Source organism: Cucurbita pepo, chromosome 19 (genome assembly GCF_057944985.1).
Source record: "Cucurbita pepo subsp. pepo isolate OVF chromosome 19, ASM5794498v1, whole genome shotgun sequence".
Classification (NCBI taxonomy): domain Eukaryota; kingdom Viridiplantae; phylum Streptophyta; class Magnoliopsida; order Cucurbitales; family Cucurbitaceae; genus Cucurbita; species Cucurbita pepo.
The window spans coordinates 11,312,351-11,331,694 of NC_141816.1; the positions used below are offsets into that span (position 1 = coordinate 11,312,351).

General features: G+C 36.2%; 3 protein-coding genes and 1 pseudogene across 5 annotated transcripts; 1 reads left to right on the forward strand and 3 right to left on the reverse strand.

Annotated features, from left to right (window-relative positions):
* The first annotated feature begins 495 nt into the window (after positions 1 to 495).
* LOC111782293 (phosphoinositide phosphatase SAC7) lies at positions 496 to 7,230 on the forward strand. Its single transcript, XM_023663145.2, has 21 exons — positions 496 to 907; positions 1,005 to 1,174; positions 1,322 to 1,405; positions 2,410 to 2,537; positions 2,625 to 2,716; positions 2,890 to 2,947; positions 3,082 to 3,138; positions 3,228 to 3,261; positions 3,415 to 3,495; positions 4,014 to 4,120; positions 4,545 to 4,631; positions 4,714 to 4,791; positions 4,912 to 4,982; positions 5,065 to 5,163; positions 5,331 to 5,430; positions 5,566 to 5,674; positions 5,825 to 5,897; positions 6,229 to 6,322; positions 6,416 to 6,511; positions 6,629 to 6,695; positions 6,787 to 7,230. The coding sequence occupies exons 2-21, from the start codon at positions 1,027 to 1,029 to the stop codon at positions 6,915 to 6,917; spliced, it is 1,794 nt and encodes a 597-aa protein (XP_023518913.2). The 5' UTR covers positions 496 to 907; positions 1,005 to 1,026; the 3' UTR covers positions 6,918 to 7,230.
* Positions 7,231 to 8,670: 1,440 nt separating this feature from the next.
* On the reverse strand, positions 8,671 to 10,864 carry LOC111782296 (uncharacterized). Of its 2 annotated transcripts, none has more exons than XM_023663150.2 (3): positions 10,717 to 10,864; positions 10,579 to 10,622; positions 8,671 to 9,643 (listed from the first exon to the last, which is right to left on the reverse strand). In XM_023663150.2, exons 2-3 carry the CDS (start codon positions 10,593 to 10,595, stop codon positions 8,869 to 8,871), a joined length of 792 nt encoding a protein of 263 aa, XP_023518918.1. In that variant the 5' UTR covers positions 10,596 to 10,622; positions 10,717 to 10,864; the 3' UTR covers positions 8,671 to 8,868. The 2 variants fall into 2 exon arrangements, with proteins under 2 accessions (XP_023518918.1, XP_023518919.1); XM_023663151.2 differs by having other exon boundaries at positions 10,711 to 10,852.
* Positions 10,865 to 12,128: 1,264 nt separating this feature from the next.
* LOC111782264 (uncharacterized) lies at positions 12,129 to 15,342 on the reverse strand. Of its 2 annotated transcripts, none has more exons than XM_023663103.2 (5): positions 15,089 to 15,340; positions 14,685 to 14,960; positions 13,331 to 14,116; positions 12,889 to 12,936; positions 12,129 to 12,811 (listed from the first exon to the last, which is right to left on the reverse strand). In XM_023663103.2, exons 2-5 carry the CDS (start codon positions 14,862 to 14,864, stop codon positions 12,491 to 12,493), a joined length of 1,335 nt encoding a protein of 444 aa, XP_023518871.2. In that variant the 5' UTR covers positions 14,865 to 14,960; positions 15,089 to 15,340; the 3' UTR covers positions 12,129 to 12,490. The 2 variants fall into 2 exon arrangements, 1 of the variants encoding a protein (XP_023518871.2); XR_015414592.1 differs by having other exon boundaries at positions 12,720 to 12,811; positions 13,020 to 14,116; positions 15,089 to 15,342.
* Positions 15,343 to 18,019: 2,677 nt separating this feature from the next.
* LOC111781865 (large ribosomal subunit protein uL11m pseudogene) lies at positions 18,020 to 18,583 on the reverse strand (annotated as a pseudogene).
* Positions 18,584 to 19,344: the final 761 nt, after the last annotated feature.

Sequence of the window (19,344 nt, forward strand, 5' to 3'; positions counted from 1 at the left end):
TTGGATTAGAACAGTACTAAGTTCTCGTGTTGCATCAATTTTAAGAATTATAGATATAGTGTAGACGTGGTACAAGGATGAACTAGTGGACATGCGACATTCAAATAAACGAGAGGTATATGAATGAGAGTGATCCTAACGTCGTGGTGGTTAAGAAAAGTAAAAGTAATATTTGACTTTGAGTAATTTCATGTCGGGTGTGACACTAGAGTATAGAATGAATATATAAATGAACCGAAATCACATATACTGAGGATGAGATGACTATGAAAGTCACTACTTACACCAACTTACACCAATAATGAATTGAAATCACATTATTTTATGGTGGCTCGATCATAAAAACTTTATAGTTAAATATTTTTAAAAAATTAAAGGTATTTAATGATTATTTATTTATTTTTATTTTTATTTTTGTTTTTGAAGTTTAGGGTTATTTGGAGGGTATTTTTATTTTTTTAGTGTATAAAAAATAAAATAAAAATTAAAAAGTTTAGAGCGTTGAGATCCAATCCCACCGCGACGTGAAGAGGGTGGGAGCTCCGTCGATGGTGGTGGGTCGCACGCCCGCGAAGAACAATGTGGCTTTCCTTCTAACATTTGTCCGATACTTCAGGAAAGGTCGTTACCCCATCCTTCACTCGAACCTTAAATTCAGTTAAACAATCGAGAGCATTCCGCCCAAAAAACGGAATTCTTTTTCCAATACCCAATTTATAGTAAAGAGAATCAAATAAGCTTCAGCAGCTCAATTTCTCACCTCCATTGCTTCTTCTTCTTCTACTTTCTGGATCGGACCTCTCTCCACGAGAGGATCTTTTTGTTTTGTTTTTTCTTCTTGATTTTAGCGTTTCTTCATCTTCTACCTGATCTTAGCTTAAAAGGGTTCCAGAGCATCGTTTAATCGGTATGGCTTGGTGATTTAAGTATTGGTTTGATTGACTGTATTGATGTTTTTGTTGTGCGTGGATTTTTGGTTACTGGGTATCTGATTCTTTTGTTAGTGAGTTGGGTTGGAACCAAATAATGATGGAGAAGACAGATTCTGCACAGAGGTTGTATACACGCATGCGATTATGGGAATTTCCGGATCAGTATGTTATAGAGCCGACTGATGGCTCTTGTGGTTCGTCTTTGTCAGTTAGTCGTGTCGATGGATCTATGAAACTTATAGGTTCGTGATGGGTTTTTTACCTTTTTTTTTTGCCTGGATTGAATTGAATTGCTTGTTCACATTTGACTTTCTGATATTTCGGCATTTCTTGATTTTGTTGATTCTGAATGTTTACTGAGTCGACAATTTTCCTCTTTGCTGCTTCAGAAGAGCTTCCTCAATGCAGCTCTGTCAGGGTTCCAAAGATAAGGACAATTTTTGGAGTGATTGGCATGCTGAAACTGTTAGCAGGTGACAATTCTCGAGAAGTTTTGTTCATATCTTCTTAACGTGGAAATTTGGTTTCTATTTTTTAGTTCATTGGTAAATGATTCGAGTTTTCTTTATACAATCATCTACCTTGTCTCTATTTTTCCATATTTGTTTGCATTTGTGATTGTGAAAGTTGAACCGTGTTGGCTAAGAATGGTTGACGCAAGAGGATATAAAAATACCGTATTTTCGAGGATTTAGACCTTTCATGGAGAACAAATCTGTAGAGAACGTTTCTTTGCTTGAACCTTTTTTTAATTTGAAAATCATTTTGGAAGCAGAATCTAAATGGAGAGGGTTTCTAGCTTCTGGTGAACCGGTGATCTACTAATACTTGGAGTGGGATCTAGGTATTCCTTGCTTGGATGAAGCTGAGAAATAAATAGAAGTATTGCAGAACGCAATCCACAAAGAAAATGAGAGGGTTTGGGATAGAGCCTTAATTTGAAATATTCCTTAGATAAGCAATTTTTAGAACTTCCAAGTGTATTTTTACTCGAAACACTGCAAAATGCTCTCATATATTGATATTTTTCCAATAACATCTTGCATCACGTGCGGCGACCATTGGATAGTTTCTCGTCTGAATGTCTGTCCACATTCAGACCATATGAAAGCGGACTCGCAATCATAATTTTTAAACTGTTACTTAAAGTTTGTAAATTTGACCTCATCCTAGGCAAAATTGTATATGCTCACGTACTTTACTCTATTTAGAAGAATATAATTCTTAAAGTAAATATGGGAATCAGGAGGATTGATTCATATTCCTATTCCTAATAAGTAAACGTTGTCTCCATTATGAGGTTTCCAAATGTATTCAGAGCTCACTTTTCCATATCGCATACTTGTCACTTATTCAGCTATCCAGTGATTTCTTTTGCTGCATCCATGTGAGAATCAATGTATGGTCAGCTATATTTTCATTTTCTTCATTAAGCTGCTCACGTAATTAGATGTCCTGCTATGTCTGCCATTTTCAGGGTCATATTTAATTGTCATTACTGACCGTGAGAGCGTGGGTTCTTATTTGGGGCATCCAATCTTTAGAATTTCATCCTTGAAAGTTTTTCCATGTGATCATTCAGTAAACAGTTCTCCTGTGGAGCAGGTAAGACTCTATTGTTTGTTTTCTTCATAACACAGTAATAAACTGACTATATCATTTCAACAAAACTAATTAGACGATCTCTAGCAGAAAAAGATGGAGGCAGAGTTTTCTGGACTCTTGAATGTTGCAGAGAAGACTCCTGGTCTCTATTTTTCCTATGATACCAATTTAACCCTGAGGTGAAGTTCTTTCCTAATCGGTCGTATCTTTTGTATTTATTTGTTGCCGTGACTCTGAATCCAGATGAATTATAAAAACCAAAAGGGTTCATTTACAAAATGGGTTAACAATTGCTTGAAATGAATTATCTCTGTATCTTTCTCTCTATTCATTTATTTCTGTTTGGTTGCAGCGCACAAAGATTGCATGCTTTAGGTGATGAATCAAAGTTACTACCCTTATGGAGACAGGTTAGGCCGCATTTTGATTCTAATTTTTTGGCCTTCTGTTGTCAATATTGTTCAGCCCAGTTATATTGTTGATTTCCAGTGTCTTAAATTGCAAAGAATTAGGGGTTTTATTAACAAATTTTTCTTGCCTGCAGGCAGAACCAAGATTTCTTTGGAACAATTACTTGTTGGAAGTACTCATCGATAGCAAGGTCGGACTGCTGGAAATTTATGTTATCTGTTCTCCCTTCCCTGACACCCTGGAGTTCTCTCTGTTAACATTTATCTTTTCATTTTGCAGCTTGATCCATATTTACTTCCTGTTATCCAAGGCAGTATCCTTACCTAATTATCAACTCAGTCCTTTTAGCTATGGATGCATGTGAATGGGGTTATGCAGATTATTTTCCTTAATCCAAGTTTTGCATGAACATATTTGAAGCATCTGTTGTCATCCTCTGAGTAGTCTTTCCTTAATAGATTGTTAGGCTTCCAGAATTTCCAGGCTGCTATTGGAAAAGATATTGTTGATGTAACTCTGATTGCTCGTAGATGCACAAGGAGAACAGGTATTCCTTGTTTATTTAATTTAAACTGCAATTTTTACTTATTTAGAGTACTCTTTGTTTCTTTATTTATTTATTTATTTTTAAATTTAAGAATATGATTAAAACTAGACTAGAGTATGAACATGCGTTGGTAGGTTTTGTTGCTGATCCGGAGTGTTTTTTTTTCCTGTGTTCTGTTAAGTTCTCAATTGTTCCAAAAGGAAAAACACTAACATAGAACTGATGAGGCAAATGGATTGTCACTCTGGCTTTGAATCTTTGAAGCATTGTGTTGAGTGTTGGCTCTCTTCCTTCAAAATTGATGAATGAAATACCTGAGTTGAATATTCCAGTGTCGGTGTCCAAGTGTGACTTAATGTTGCCAAATGCCATAATAATATTTTAAAAATATTTTGATCATAAGGGGAAGGAAAAAAAGCATGCTCTAGTACATGGTGCACCCTTTTCCAAAATGTTAATTCATCAATAGCTAGCAGTTGAAAGTAATCACATGGTTATTGACCTGCCTATTCTGAAAGGAACTCGACTGTGGAGAAGAGGGGCCGACTCTGATGGATATGTTGCCAATTTTGTGGAAAGTGAGCAAATTGTTCAATTGAATGGATTCACAGCATCATTTGTTCAGGTAACACTTCACTTAGACCATTAACACACACACACATATTGAAAGTAATGTAATAATTACTGAATAGTTGAAAGATTCTTGGTAGTCTTATTACAAAACTAAGGAAATGAAAATTATTATTTTTATTTTTATTTTTATATCAATAATGTTTAATAATTTAAAGTTTCAGTTTATAAGAATAAAGTTATTGATATAGTTTTAGTAGTATATCATTTTGCATTTTAAACAAAACATTAATTATATCTCAAATGACAAAATGAGAAGTTAAACTGATTTTTAATGTTCATACATTGATCAAAACTGATCGTAATCTAGACCGATCCTAGGATGCAGAGTGATTCTTAATATTTTACTTGGAATGTCTTCTAGATCTTTATACAGCATCTCTGACTTTACAACTCACTTTTGACATTGGATTTTGTAGATTCGGGGATCAATTCCATTGCTTTGGGAGCAAATTGTTGATTTGACATACAAGCCCAAATTTGAATTAGTGAAAACTGAAGAATTTGTGAGCTTCTTTTGTTGCTTAGTGTTATTCATCAGATATTGAGTATATAGTTTTGATTGATTGGTTATTGTATTGCTTCCAGCCTCGAATAGCCGAGCGGCATTTTCTCGATTTAAGGAAGAAGTATGGGGCTGTCTTGGCTGTTGATCTTGTCAACACGGTGATTCCCTGGTTATCTATTTCTGTTTTCTTTTTGGTGTTTGTATCATTGCATGCATGCATCTATTTAGCAATCTAATTAAAATGGTCAATATTTTATATCACTTTTTTCTGTTATCAGCATGGAGCTGAGGGGCGTTTGAGCGAAAAATTCGCAAGTGCCTCGCAACATGTTACCGGTGATGATGTAAGGTAAAATCTTCTACCGTTTCCTATTTATATTAAATTTGGAGCTTATCATTCACCCATACTGAGAGCTAAAAAATTGTTTCAGATACCTGCATTTTGATTTCCATCAAATCTGCGGGCATGTTCATTTTGAGCGCCTCTCGATCCTTTATGAACAAATCTCAGACTTCCTTGATCAAAATGGGTCCGTTCTCTTCATCTCTCGCTCTTCTACGTTTCATGGATTATGAAATAAGCTTTTTCTTCCATTTTCATTGTCGGCTCTCTGTTCCCATCATTTGGAAGCTTTATTGAGCTGCTAAAATTAGTCCCCTTTTGACACAATGTTTATTTACTGTTTGGAATATGTAGGTACATGTTATTGAATGAACATGGTGAGAAAATGAAGGAACAGCTTGGAGTTGTGAGGACCAATTGTATTGATTGCTTGGACCGCACAAATGTTACGCAGGTAGCTTAGCTGACCAAGGGTTGGTGAACGATGAAATGAACTATATGAACTTAACGCCCCCAAAATTTTTCATTACATTGAATATAATTGATTGAAAAGAGTTTTGTTAGTATTTATGTTATAATACGTTTGCAGAGTATGATAGCCCGAAAGATATTGGAATCTCAACTCAGGAGACTTGGAATTTTTGCTGCTGAAGAAACCATTAGCTCACATCCGAACCTCGATGATAGCTTTAAAATCAGTGAGTCAATTCAGCATCCCATTCTGGCTTATTTGCTCACTGAAGTTTGAAGATCTTATTGTGTTTACTGCTAGCTTTCATTTTTCATTGGAAGTTTTAGGCTTAATCTATCCATTATTTTATTTGTACTTTGCTGGTTTTTTTATTCAGTTTGGGCTAATCATGGAGATGATATAAGCACACAATATTCCGGCACTCCCGCTTTGAAAGGAGATTTTGTTAGGTACTCCTACCTCACTTTCGGTTCAATTCTTTTGCTAAGCATTCACATCTAGTCTTTTTCTTGTAACTTCATACTGTTAAGGTGGCTTGAGCTATTACAAATTGAATCAGAGCTAGACACGGTGGATTATGAGATCCCATATCGGTTGGAGAAGGGAACAAAACATTCCTCATAAGGGTGTGGAAACCTCTCCCTAGCTGTTTTAAAACCGTGAGGCTGATGACGATACGTAACGGGCCAAAAGCGGACAATATCTGTTAGCGGTGGGTTTGGGCACGTGAATTTTTTGTTATATTTTTGTTTTAAATCATTCTATGTAATTTGGTTGAAGATATGGCCAACGGACGATTCAGGGGATCTTGAAGGATGGTTGGAATGCTCTCCTACGTTATTATTTGAATAACTTTGTTGATGGAACAAAACAGGTAGGATCCATTTTCATCTTCATTTTAGAGAGATACTTCGTTAAGCTTACAACCTTTTCAATTGACTTCAAATGCACTCTGGCTTTTGTGAAGGATGCTATTGATCTCTTGCAAGGACACTATATCGTTTCAGTTAGTCGGGATTTGACTCCCACAGCTCAAAAGGGAGGCGGCTTAGAAGCTGTAGCGGTGAGTGATATTGAAAATGGCAGTGCTCATTCAAAGGGGGTTATCAAGCAGCCGACTTAATTTTAGTTTATAAAATGCTTCTTATATACTAACCTCTTTTTTACGTCTCTTCCACAGTCCTTCCCACTGGCTTTTTCTCTGGTGTTGACAGGGTTCTTTTTTGCAGCCTTGTCATTAAGACAAGGTGAGTAGAACGTCGAGATGACCGTACCATCTATGACATTACAATCGAAATCTCTACTCACTCTTCATTTCGTTTCTCTTCTCTTTTGCAGCTCGCTATGATCTTCGACACTTGTTCTTCTCAATGCTGTGGGCAGGCCTGAGCATAGCTATAGCAGGTTTTGTTAAAGCCAACGGTCGGATTTTCTGCAATCGACCTCGTCTGCACAAACCTCGATCATGATTTTGGTTCCAGAGATTTGGCAAATTTGGCCAACCGTTCATTGAAATTCAAAGTTTCTTTCGAAGATTTCCTGTCATTTATAGTCTCTCTTGGTTCCATCTGAAGTGCCAAGTAACTCATTAGGATCACTATCCAGAATGTTACTGCAGTTACCTTTTCCGATCACTCCTGTTTTCTAGAATATCAGATGTTGATGTTATTTTTTGTCGTGTCATATCGTATCTGACTCGGAACAATATACACATTTTGGAGATACTATTGTAGCAATTATTCAAACACATATTATTGATTGAAAATACCACATTTAACAGAAGTTCCATATGGAAATTGCTGATACAGGTCTTCCAAGAGCTTCATATCAGGTATGTATTAAAAAGTAGCATACGATTCTGTAATAAGTGGTGCAAACTAAACTGATGGAGCCCCGCCTTTCTCCAGCTCTCTAAATGGTGCTCCCTGAATGAGTAGGAAGAAAGAACATGAAGATCTCATCAAGACCATCAATGGACTTGAATCCTGTTTTCTCTGCATTTTCATTTGAGAATTGTTAATCCAACATTTAGATTTCTTGGAGCTTCTGTAATTGGAACACCAAATTATTTAGCCAGATCTGATAAAGTAATTCCAGCAATATGCTCACTTGTTGCCCTCTTTTTTCTTTATATCAACTGGTACTCTACCTGGTTTACCAACTTTCATAAAAGAGCACAGTTATCTCCTAAAATGAGTTCTAATTGTGCCAAACGAAGTTAAACTTGGTTCATAGGATTCTTTGATTTGATTCTCGAACACTGAAGATACAGCAACCGAACAATAAGAAACCTCTCCTAATAAACACGTTTTGAGGCTGACAACAATACATAAACGTTGTTGGGCTTGAGCTGTTACATTAATTGACATAATTCTCTGAGGAAAAATCAGATAGATGGCCATTCTTTGATCTGCAACCTTGTTGAAGTTCTGTACTCAATAAAAAGAACTATCTTTAATCACCAAACAAGTGATGTTTGCTGATAACAGGACAAAGCAACAAACGGAGTAGGAAAAAAGAGAAGCTGAGAGATCCATGCATGTGCCAGAAACAACTTGTTCTTTGAGCTCGTACAAGAATACGGTGAAAACTCAGAAACCCTTGAGCAGAACTCAGTTTGTTCTTTAATCTTGTTTTCTGTCGTATTAAGAAGATAACTTTAAGAAAACAAAGAATGGCCCAAAAGTGGTTATATTGCCAACATAAACATAGTTTAGCTTTTATTTCCTCCAAAAGAAGTTTACATTCAAATCTCTACATGATAGGTAATTTCTATAAACAAAATGATATATCAATCTCGAACATATAACTTTTCATACACCTTCATATAAAGGCTCGAATGTAATTTAAACTTTATCGATTTTGAAAGTTTCAATTCTACCATCTCTTCAACGTTCATACATCAAAGGTATTCCTACTTTTTGTGGGTCAGCAAAGTTTCCTCTTCCCAGTTCAGACCCTGTTTTTTAACTCAAGGCGGAGCTCATTATAAAACTTATTGAAGATTATTCCTGAATAGCCACAACATTCTCATACATAATTAAATGTCAGGATCTAAAGGGCGTTTACTTATTTAAATGAGTCTAAACAAAGACCCTCACCGCATGTACGAGAGGTGGCACTTGAATGATTGAGTTTCAGCAACTGTGACCTCCTAGAACTAATCTCATTTTCAAGTAAACCCCGCAGAGAAAAGAGAAGCTCAATGACAGATGCAAAGAATGGGAGAAGGTCGGTGTTTTAACCAAGTTTTGAACTCATAGGGCTAACAACTTCAATCTCAAAATGCAGTATCGATTAACTCCACAACGATAAAACGTCATCCTACAAATTTGGAAAATTACAAGAACAGCAAAGCCTCGGTGCAAAAATATAGCAACAGAGAACTTTAGAGACTCCATAACCGAATCACCTACTTACTCACTGTCTTGACCTTGACTCAGCTCTTCTAGCCTCATTTGAGGTTGAAGGAAACAACTCCACATATCTCGACCCAATTGTCATCTTGTCCTTACTCATTGCTCTCTTTGCCTCCTCTTCTGAAGCAAACTCAACGTAAGCCTCACCAGTAGCCTTCCCATCTGGACGGCTTGCAATATGTATCCTATCTTCAGCGAGGTCAAACTCTCCAAAAAACTCAATAATGTCGGATTTTTTCACAGAGAAAGGCAGGCCACGCAGCTTCAGTATCTCGGTGTATTCCATCTGGTCCTTGTCGCTGAACCTCTTTTGTCGAGGAGGAGGACTTCCATGGTAGTCGTTATCATAAATGCCCTCGTAGTTTACTTCAGCAGCAATGGCATTATAATAATCCTGCCTTTTGCACCTGAAGACTTCTACGTACCTACGCCCCATATTTTGTCGATCCCGTTGCAATGCGAACTCAACTTGCACAGAGCCTGCGAAGACAACAAAGGCCTCTCCCATGAACCGCCCATTCTTGTTGACCAGTAGCACATCCACAATGTCCAGTCCAGCAAAGAACTTGAAAATGTCAATGTCAGAGCAGTTGAAGGGAAGCCCTCTAAGGCGAACCACAGGAAAGGCATGAGTAGGAGGAAAACTCCCATAGCCATATGGTTGAAATCCGACAGTGCTGCTGCTAACTGCGAAGTAGGGATTCGGTTCCATCATTCTTTGTCTTTTTGAGCCGACTTCGTACCCATCCGAAACCCCCCCGCTTCCCAACATTGCCCTTCATTTACCAACCCAGAAAAGAAAAGGAAAATCCCCACTCAAGCAAGTTAATAAAACCAAGCCCAACCTATACCTCTAAAACCTATTGGTGTGCGCGATTTATGGTCAATTAAGTTACATGCTATTACCACTCCTATAAACAAATCAATTTAACTGTATATGGAATAAATAATTACTTCAAAAAGTAGCAGCAAAAAGTCATTTTGAGGGTCAATGAACATCTACTCATCAAGTAGTAAAAAATGTTTGTCCCATATTTATACGAAAATCAGCACTCAAGTTAAAGTAAAAACTATAAATGAGAACACTAATAAACCAACAAAATCACAAAAACTTCAAAATTTAACAGTGGTATAGAAAAGAGAGCTCATGAGACACTGCTCAACATTCAAATTATTGCTTTCTGGTTGAAACTGAGAAAGAAAATCAAATCCTAACATGACTCAGATATATGCCATTATATGACAAGACTCCAGATAATCTACCTGATCCAAGGAAGGGCTAGAAAAGCCACCGGCTAGGATGAGTTTATTCTAAAGTTTAAATTTAAAGGGGAGATTCATGCAAAGAACATGCAACAAATGGAAGGCTTCATAAATCGCACCTTATTTTTCTTTAAACACTTAATTGAAATTATATTACCAAAGGATATTGTTTTTCAAGAATATGTTCTACTGGAAAACCCATTAGGCAGTGTTTGCATACAATCAAAACACCTAAAAGAAGCGGACAGAGGAACTCATTCCTCGATCCCCCAGCCCTCAATCTAAAACACGCAATTTCAGGCAGAATCCATCAAAACCCCAGATATTCCAACGGAACAACAAAACAAATAATCCAGCGGAAGGTCAGAAGAAACACAACAACAAAGAAACAAAACCAGAAAGCCCGACTGGGAAGAGACAGAAACAAGGTCAAAATTTCTCGACTTACCCTCTAGGTCCGTACATGATTGTCTGCAATCTCCAAAAGCTACTCTGATAATCGAACGAAAAGGAGTAAATTGGAGGGATTGTCAACAAGAAAGGAGTGGATTCAACGGGAAAAAGAATGGAAGAAACAAACCCTAACCAAGATTACGGAGGATGCTGAACTTCGATTTGCCTCCCGATTCCACCACCCAAATTGAACAAAAACGACACGATCTCTCTCTCTCTCTCTCTCTCTAACCCTAAACGATACCCAACTAGGTTACACTTTTAAAGTTCCGCTCTTTAATAACATTGACTGCCGATCCTAAATTACATAAATACCCTTCGTTGCCCTTATATGGTACTGCCAACCATTCCTTCATATTTTACCCCAATTTGGAATTTACAGTTCCGATAAATATCTTCATATACATATATATATATATATATATATATATATATATATATATATATATATTATTTATTTATTTATTTATATTATTATTTAATTAAATATGTTAACCTGTAAATTTAGTTGTTAACTTTCAAATTTAATGTTAATTTGGGGAACTCTATTAATAAATTTTAAAGTTTTAAATTTTAGTATTTTAGTCTTTCAATTTTATTTTTTTTGTTAGGTTTTAAATTAATTATTTTCAAATTAATTTATCTATTATATATAAAATTAAATTTTATATAATAAAATTTTAATTTTAATTTTGTGTCTATCTATATAAATAAATAAAAAAATTATATTTATAATTTTAAAAGTTTACAAACGAAATTAACATTTTTTTGTCATATTTATAATTTAGCATTAAAATAATAATAATCAACTATCATAATTGTAATATGATTTCAATATTTTTAACTTTAATTTCAAATTTGATTTTATAGTAAAATATTAATGTTCTATTTTTTTTATATAAAAACTAAAATATTAACAAATAGATAAATTATAATTGTAAATTAAAAGGTTAAATAATCCCTTATTAGTATGATTATCAATTAATCATAGTTGAACTACGTTCATATTAGTACCCGTAAACTTTTAGTTACAATATTATTTATTTTATATCCATTAAAATTATTAAAATAAAATTATTTTATATTTGGTAACTTATTCAGTCAATTTGAGTATAGTTCAATAAGTAGAGCTTCAAATTAGAAGAAAAATATTTTGCTAAAAAATAAAAACAAATAAATATTTTAACAATATAATTAATTAATGAATTTTATGGGAAAAATCCAAATCATATTTTAGCACCATTTATTTATAACAAAAACCATTCAAAATTAATAATTTTAAAGATTTATGTTTGAAAAAATAATAATAAATAAAATTAGTTGGGTCGATAAAGGTTTCATCTTAAAAAATCCGACACGGAGAACAATTTTATGGTTTTTTAAAATAAAGATATGTAAAATGAAAATAGTATTTATACATTTCTAGAATAGGACACGCAATGAATAATAATCACCCAGGTGAACGGCGGGATCGATAAAGATGCGATATTTGAATACGACAAAAACGACTAGAATGTAACCGAAGAAGGAGCATTTAGATGAATGTGTGTAAAGTGAAAGAAATCATATTGATAGCATGTAGAACATATAAATCAGTGATCTTGAGGATGCTTTAGAGCACAGCCCTCATCCCTTCCACCAACAGTTTCTATATCCATACTCAATGATTCACTCACTTGTGTCAATGTCTTGGAAGAACAATATACTAATTTACATGCTGTATTAGTTGATCAAGAATCAAATCATTTTCAAAAATCAAAACAACAAAAAAAATCCACCTGTAACAGGAAGTCAGACGACGACGGTACGACGGTACGACGAACGATCGATCAGACCGAGGAAAGAATCTGAAAACGGTATTGTTGCTCTGCAGTCGAAGGACTCGCCCCCGCCTACCCAGCAGTTCTTCACTTACCCACTCTAATCTGGAGGTTGCTCATTCCAACATTCACCTTTTCGACCTCGGATTTATTCTTCACCTCACTTTGAGTTACGTTCCTCGGATTCAGCCATGGATGCTGCAGGCATTGCTGCGCGGTTGGTCGCTTCTCTGGAGCGAAATCAAGAATGGGACTCAGAAACTCAGCAAAACCTTGAGCATCAGCTTCTGGAAGTTTATATTTCTCGACCAGCAGTCGACTAAGAGGCCAGAATTTCAGCCTCCGAATCCTCTTCAGGTCCCCGTGCCTATCGAAGTAGTCTTTCGATCGAGCGCCTCCTACAGCAATCTGGGTGCCAAGCCAAAACATATGAGAAATGGAAAGCAAGAGGCATTGATACACTATAAGAAGCACAGTTTGCTTACTTTTTTAGGCATCTTTCCAAGAAGTTCCATCATTAATGCAAGATGATCCTGAAAGCAGCACAATGAAGAAGCTAAATATGTGACCAACACAGAAACTTGACAACGGAATGAGATATCAATCGAGGTTTTACCTTCCACATTTCCCCTACTTGCATATAGCAATCAACTAAATGAAGCTCAAAATGCTGCTAAAGATAAAGCATTATCAAACAATCCCTTAACTTTCAAACACGCTCGGTATCCTCATCGTCACAGGCATCGTAATATGTGCATATAAACACACGAATATGATCATTTTTACAAGTTAAGAAAAGAATAGGATAGCATTCCGTTCTATTTCGAACCAGCTAATAATGATAAGTTCCAAAACTACCATATCGCTCGCTCGTATATTCCAAAAATAGCATATTACTAAGGAAATGGTGTTAGCAATCATCCTTACCTCGTCCTCGCTATAGTCTTGTCCAACTTTTGGAGTAAGCATCATATCACCTGTGGCGAGTTCGAAAGCGATGCAACCAAACGACCACATGTCAACCGAGTAGGAATATCCAGACTGCAGTATGACTTCAGGAGCTCGATACTGTCTTGTTTGAATCTCTTCCATGAACTGCTTATCTGCCCAACATGCATTACCAAAATCCACAATCTTGCACCTCAGATCGATACCATCTAGTTTTCTGTCTTCAGGCTTCGGGGACGCTCCTCCCAAAGAAACAGTTCGTTCGGAGATCCTTGACACTGCTCTCCTTGCTCTTCTTTTCAATTTCTTCTCAATAAGATTCATGGTTGCTCCACCAATTGTATTCCCCTCAGGCCTTTCAAGAATAGGGGCCAGTCCAGATCTTACAGGATCTTTGGTAGGATCAATGGTGGAAAACAGAAGAATATTTTCAGGTTTCAGATCAGTGTGGATAATGCCAAGTTCTCTGTGCAAATAGTCCAGAGCAACCAAAATACATCTGCAGATCTCCCTGACTTTATTCAACTCGAGAACTTTATAACGATTATACTTGATCAACCGAAGCAGGCTATCGCCAAGAAACTCAAGAACCATACACAGATGTTGTCCATTCGGCCCCGCGTGCTTAAAATGATCAATCAGTTGCACAATGCACTTGGAGCTCGAGGGATCGCTTCCCGAAATTGCTGAAAGAACTTCAATTTCATGAAGTGCAGCTTCAGCAAATTGGGGAGCACTTTTCTGGATCTTAAGTGATACATATTTCTAAGAAAAGGAAAGGAAAACATTACAAAACCAAAAGATATAAACTAGAAACAACATTATATATATAATCTACCAAAGATCAAGATCAAGCTCAATATAACATATATTAAAGCCTGGGATACCACTTTTCATGGATCTAAATACCTATTTCACTTCATTTCAAACTCTGTTAGGCAAGTTTTTAACTAAGATTATAACTAAGATTGAAGAAAAAAACAGGAACCATCCATAAATGGGAAATGGGGATATGAATCAAAATAGAAACAGTCCAAAAAGAACCCCACATATCAAACACTTTATTGAATTAATGATGATAGGGAAAGAAATCTAAGTAAATGTGAGCTACATCATAAAGATCTAACGACAAATAGAAATGGGTATCGCCGTCCGGATCCAAATAAACTACAAATGTTCATAAATGATCCAAATAAACTCCTCACAATGCACGAAATCATGAACATTCAAGCAAACCCAATGCGAAGAACGAAAAATTGGGACAATCATGGAAAGACGAAAGATCAAAGCAAAGCGATCGAACATATAATGGGGTTAGGGGGAGGAAACGTACAGAGGTGCGAGTATCATAGGCGAGCCAGACGGTGGAGAATTGACCCCAACCCAGCTTTCTCTGAGCAACATAGCGGCCGCCGGCGAAATGATCGCCGATCCTCACCGCATGGTACCCTCCTTTCCTGTAAGAATCGATTCCCTCATCATCCTCAGACGCCGATGAAGATGAACACGACATGTTGCTAACCCAAAACGTTCAGATCCAATACGATCTTATCTGGGTTTCAAAAGGGTCGATCTGGGAAAGCAAGAATCTCTCTCCTGGGTGGATTTCCTTAATGGGTTGGGATTAAAAAGAAGAAACAAGAAGAGAAATTAAATAGAGAAAAGGGGGGGAAGTTTCCTTGTAAAACAATCACAAGATTGTAAGGTTAATCAAAGATAATTACAAATTATATATACCAAAATCACTGTGAAGTTCTAAAAATTTGATGGATGATTGAATTGAACGGTGGGGTTTGGCGTTGCTCTGGTTGGCTGGCCTTCCCCCACAACCTCTCTCTCCACTTTTTACTCTCTGTTGAGCTTTTCAGACCTTCCCTCCTCCTGCGGCAGCTGGTGGCGGGTGGCTCTCCTTCTTTTTGCCTTCCATAACTTTTTTTTGCTTTTAATACTTTTCTCAATCCATTTAACTACCATTACTGTCTTTCATTCAAATTCTCTCTATAATGGGCATGGTTAAGGTGTATTATTAGCCCATCAGTATTAGGTGGTGAGGGGTGTTGATTGATAATTATCACACAACTACTTTGTTGTTTCTCATACTTGTGCCATAATCAATCCTCATGATTAGTCTAATCACGTTTAATATTAATATGGTTCAAGATGTTCATCCTTAATGTTTCGGTCCTTGTAGTAAGTTGAGTATGTTGTTCGTTTGGAAGAAGAAGATCATTTTCTTTATCATGAAATTTTTATCCTAAACTTTTGATTTCATTTACCCTTTAAACTTAGATATCATATAGTTGAATTTTGTACTCTCAATAAATAATGAATCGTATATTTATTACGACATAATAAAGGGTCTAAATTCATATATTTTACGACATTTGTTGGATTGTGTGGCTGCTTCAATTATGATAGTATAGACAAAAGTTTAGGAGAATGTGTAGCAATTACAAGAATAATGGTTTAAATAATTGAAATTATGGCTTACATTTCATTAATGTAGTAGGAATCATGTGCATTAAAGATTTTGTAATAACTTAAAGTTGTGTTAACTTTTATGTCAATGTTTTGCTTTCAATTATTTTATCTCTGCTTGGATCTCATTTTGTCTTTTATTTCTTCTCTCTTTTATTGTGTTTTTATGAGCTATATCGAGAAAGTGCGAGGTTCAGAGCTTCAAAGTTAAACGTTTCTAGATTAGACTAATTCTATGGAATTTTCCTAAAAAATATGCAAGTGGTGACAAAATATGCTAAAAGGATTAGTGCGGGTCTATGGAAACAGTTTTCGCTCTTAAAAACACTTTAAGATAACATAACATGAACATGAGAAGAAGGGGCCATCAGATATTGAATTTGGACTCCAAATCCTAATCTAAATCCTCAGCACGGGCATTACAATTAATCTATCTAGTTGAGTTACGGGAGGTCGGTGTAATCCGTAGGTAATATAAAATTATCTCAAACAAGGCTGACAACACCTAAGTCGAAAAAGATAAAGACAAATGAAACAAGTTAAATGTTCTAATATTTTCAAAGGTTCATATCCAATTGGGCAAAGCATTGGGTTGAGTAAGATGACTTAAACAGTGGGGGTGGAACTAATCTATCCCATAATGGAGACTTGTGATGAATCCATTTTGGTTTTTTCTTGTGCCTAATTTCTCATGACCTGATCATATCCTCAGAGATTACTGGTGCCATTTAGAAAAAAGGTAGAAAACCGACAATCTTGAAGCAATAATACACAATCAATCACACACATTTCAACAACTCACATCAAAGGGAAGATAAGAATGAACTTGCTACAAGAATCAAACAGGAAACTGCACATTAAAATTCTTGAATTACTCCACAGGATAAGCAGTGAAGAAAAGGAACCATGATACCAACCAATAGTTTATCCTTCTTTATCCATAAGATTCAGAAACTTTCACGTCCCACATTGGTTGAAGAAGGGAATGAAACAAGGTGTGGAAGCCTCTCTCTAATTGACACGTTTTAAAACCTTGAGAGAAAATCTGAAAGGGAAATCTCAAAGATGACATTATCTGCTAGTGGTGAACTTGGACTGTTACAGCCTAGAAGGCTATCATCGTTGCGGATGAGAGCAAGGGATAGGTTGGAGAATGGTGAAACATGTTACATTAGCATAAACCAAAATAGCAAACCCAAGTCCCCTATTCAAAATGCTACACCAAACTTTTGATGACCCATGGTGTCTAATCATAAATGAGGGCCAAATAAACAAGTCAGAGTTGTTACCACCTGACCAAGCAAAGAATACAAAAACAATTTAATGGTGTAGGGCAAGTCATGAAGCACAGCCATAACACCTAAAAATGACAAATCCAGGTGAACTGGAGTGAGGGTAGAAAATCGATGCATTGTTCTTGTAGAGTTGATATCCAAAGACACAGTAAGCCATAAGTTTACATCAGAATTCAATGCATAATGATCACCTACTAACTTAAGATTACTTGCAAGTTGGCCTAGACACTCATAGAAATTGGAGAGAAAAATTACACCATTTTCCGCTTTTCTTTCCAATATTCCAACCATTCAGCCTAACCCACAATAATACAGTGAGATCCTATGTCGATGGGAGAGGGAAACGAAACATTTCTTATAAGTATGTGGAAACCTCTCCCTAGTGTATGTGTTTTAAAACCTCGAGAAGAAACCCGACAAGAAAAGCTTAAAGAAAATAATATCTGCTAGCGGTTTGCATCATAAAGTTCAACCAATCAGTTGCAGATGAATGACAACGAAGCCTAGCTTCAGAAAGACAATCAAATTCAGTATTTTACACCAGTGATATCAAATTGGGAGAAGTTAATAACTGGCTAATGCAAGCAAAGGCAACACATTCAGTGATCAAAATGAAATAAGTTCACGTCTTACAAATTAGCTATAGTCCCATAACAAAATTGCATCTCTCGTGATCAAAATTAACTTTTCTTCCAAGAGAGATGGCTACATTTAGCTATTGTCCAAGCCCCCCTTTCCTTGAAATTCACAAGTAGCTCGATGGAATTAATTCAACTTCTATCAGAAACTAAATATATCAGCAGAATAGATTGCGGACTTAGCATACAAAGTAACATTCAGTCACAGTAAGAAGAATGAGGTCACTGAAAAAAATTCTCAATTTGAAGCGATATACTGAAGAAGAAAGGGAGAAAACCCCCAAAAATTTAGGTATTGTATTAATCCAATTCCTTAACAACCTTAATTCCCATGCTATTGGAAGTGCCGATAATGGACTTACAAATGGACTCTAATGGCATGTACTGGCAATAAGGATCGGACTGCTGGACTTTCGCGATCTCGTAAATGTGCTTGAGGGAGAGCGTGGAGGCGACCACATGGCCTGGGCGGCCGCTCCCAGACTCGATCCCGGCGGATTTCTTCAGGTACCAAGTGACCGACGGCGACTTGACGGTGAACTTGAAGGTGTTGTCCTTAAAAGCCGTGATGGTGACGGCCATGGGTGTGTCCGCCTTGTACTTCTGAGTTCGGGCAGTGAAATCCTTGCAGAAGGCCATCAGATTCAGCCGGTACTGACCAAGCGCCGGGCCCACCGGTGGCGCTGGCCGAGCTCCGCCGGCAGGGACAGTGAGCCTGATGGTGGCGGCGACGGGTCGCCTAGTTAGGATCTCTTTCAAAGTGGCCATGGCTGTTCGCGGGAACCTTTTTTTCCACGTGGAGTCTGTTCATGAAATGGGACCAGCCGCCAGATGGATTAAATTTTACTGAAAAGGAAGGGTCGATAAAAGTGAAATGGGCTGAAATTGTAGGCCCACGGCCCACGGCCCACTATCAGTTTTACTTTTATTTTTGTGCTATAATTTAAAATATTAAAATTTAGAAAATTCTTTTTTCTTTTTTCTTTTTTTAATTTTTCAGAGTATAATACTAAGAAATAAATTTTTAATAAAAATAAATATCTTATAATTCTATATATTAATACTACTCGAATTTTAGATTTTTTTCTTCTAATATAATTAAATTAAATTTACAAAAACTATGTAAATTTCATTATACATTATAATTAAATGTAAAAAATATAATGAAAATTAAAAAATCACACTTTTATTATAATTTTAGAAAATTAAATTATCTAAATATATTAAAACCCAGATCTACACCGGACACGAATTTAAGAAACTTAGGCTATCCAACTCTATTAAATATATCCAAACTCAGTCTGCCACTTTACAAACACCATCTACAAAATTTCTTATAGTCTGAACCGACAGTTCTATGTCTCATGGATCATTAAACATTTAATAATTATCCTTGATGTTTTATGTCATTGAACTAATATAATTTAGAACACAAAGTTCAAAGTTTTGAACTTTTTGGTCACTTTTTATATTTCAAGATCTATTTAATGTTTTAACTTTTAAGGAATATTTGTAAGTTGATTCCATACGAGGGTGCACGAATTTCCATGAACAGCATTTGGGGTACATAAGTCATTACGCA

What these genes read in the sequence shown, in the direction of transcription:
- LOC111782293 (XM_023663145.2), top strand. Translation starts at nt 1,027, where the DNA reads ATGATGGAGAAGACAGATTCTGCACAGAGGTTGTATACACGCATGCGA. An exon ending in TCACAGCATCATTTGTTCAG is followed by an intron (nt 4,121 to 4,544) that starts GTAACACTTCAC and finishes TGGATTTTGTAG; the next exon opens with ATTCGGGGATCAATTCCATT. An exon ending in GACTTCCTTGATCAAAATGG is followed by an intron (nt 5,164 to 5,330) that starts GTCCGTTCTCTT and finishes TGGAATATGTAG; the next exon opens with GTACATGTTATTGAATGAAC.
- LOC111782264 (XM_023663103.2), bottom strand. Translation starts at nt 14,864, where the DNA reads ATGTCGTGTTCATCTTCATCGGCGTCTGAGGATGATGAGGGAATCGAT. An exon ending in CCTATGATACTCGCACCTCT is followed by an intron (nt 14,117 to 14,684) that starts GTACGTTTCCTC and finishes TCCTTTTCTTAG; the next exon opens with AAATATGTATCACTTAAGAT. An exon ending in TTGGAAAGATGCCTAAAAAA is followed by an intron (nt 12,812 to 12,888) that starts GTAAGCAAACTG and finishes CTTGGCACCCAG; the next exon opens with ATTGCTGTAGGAGGCGCTCG.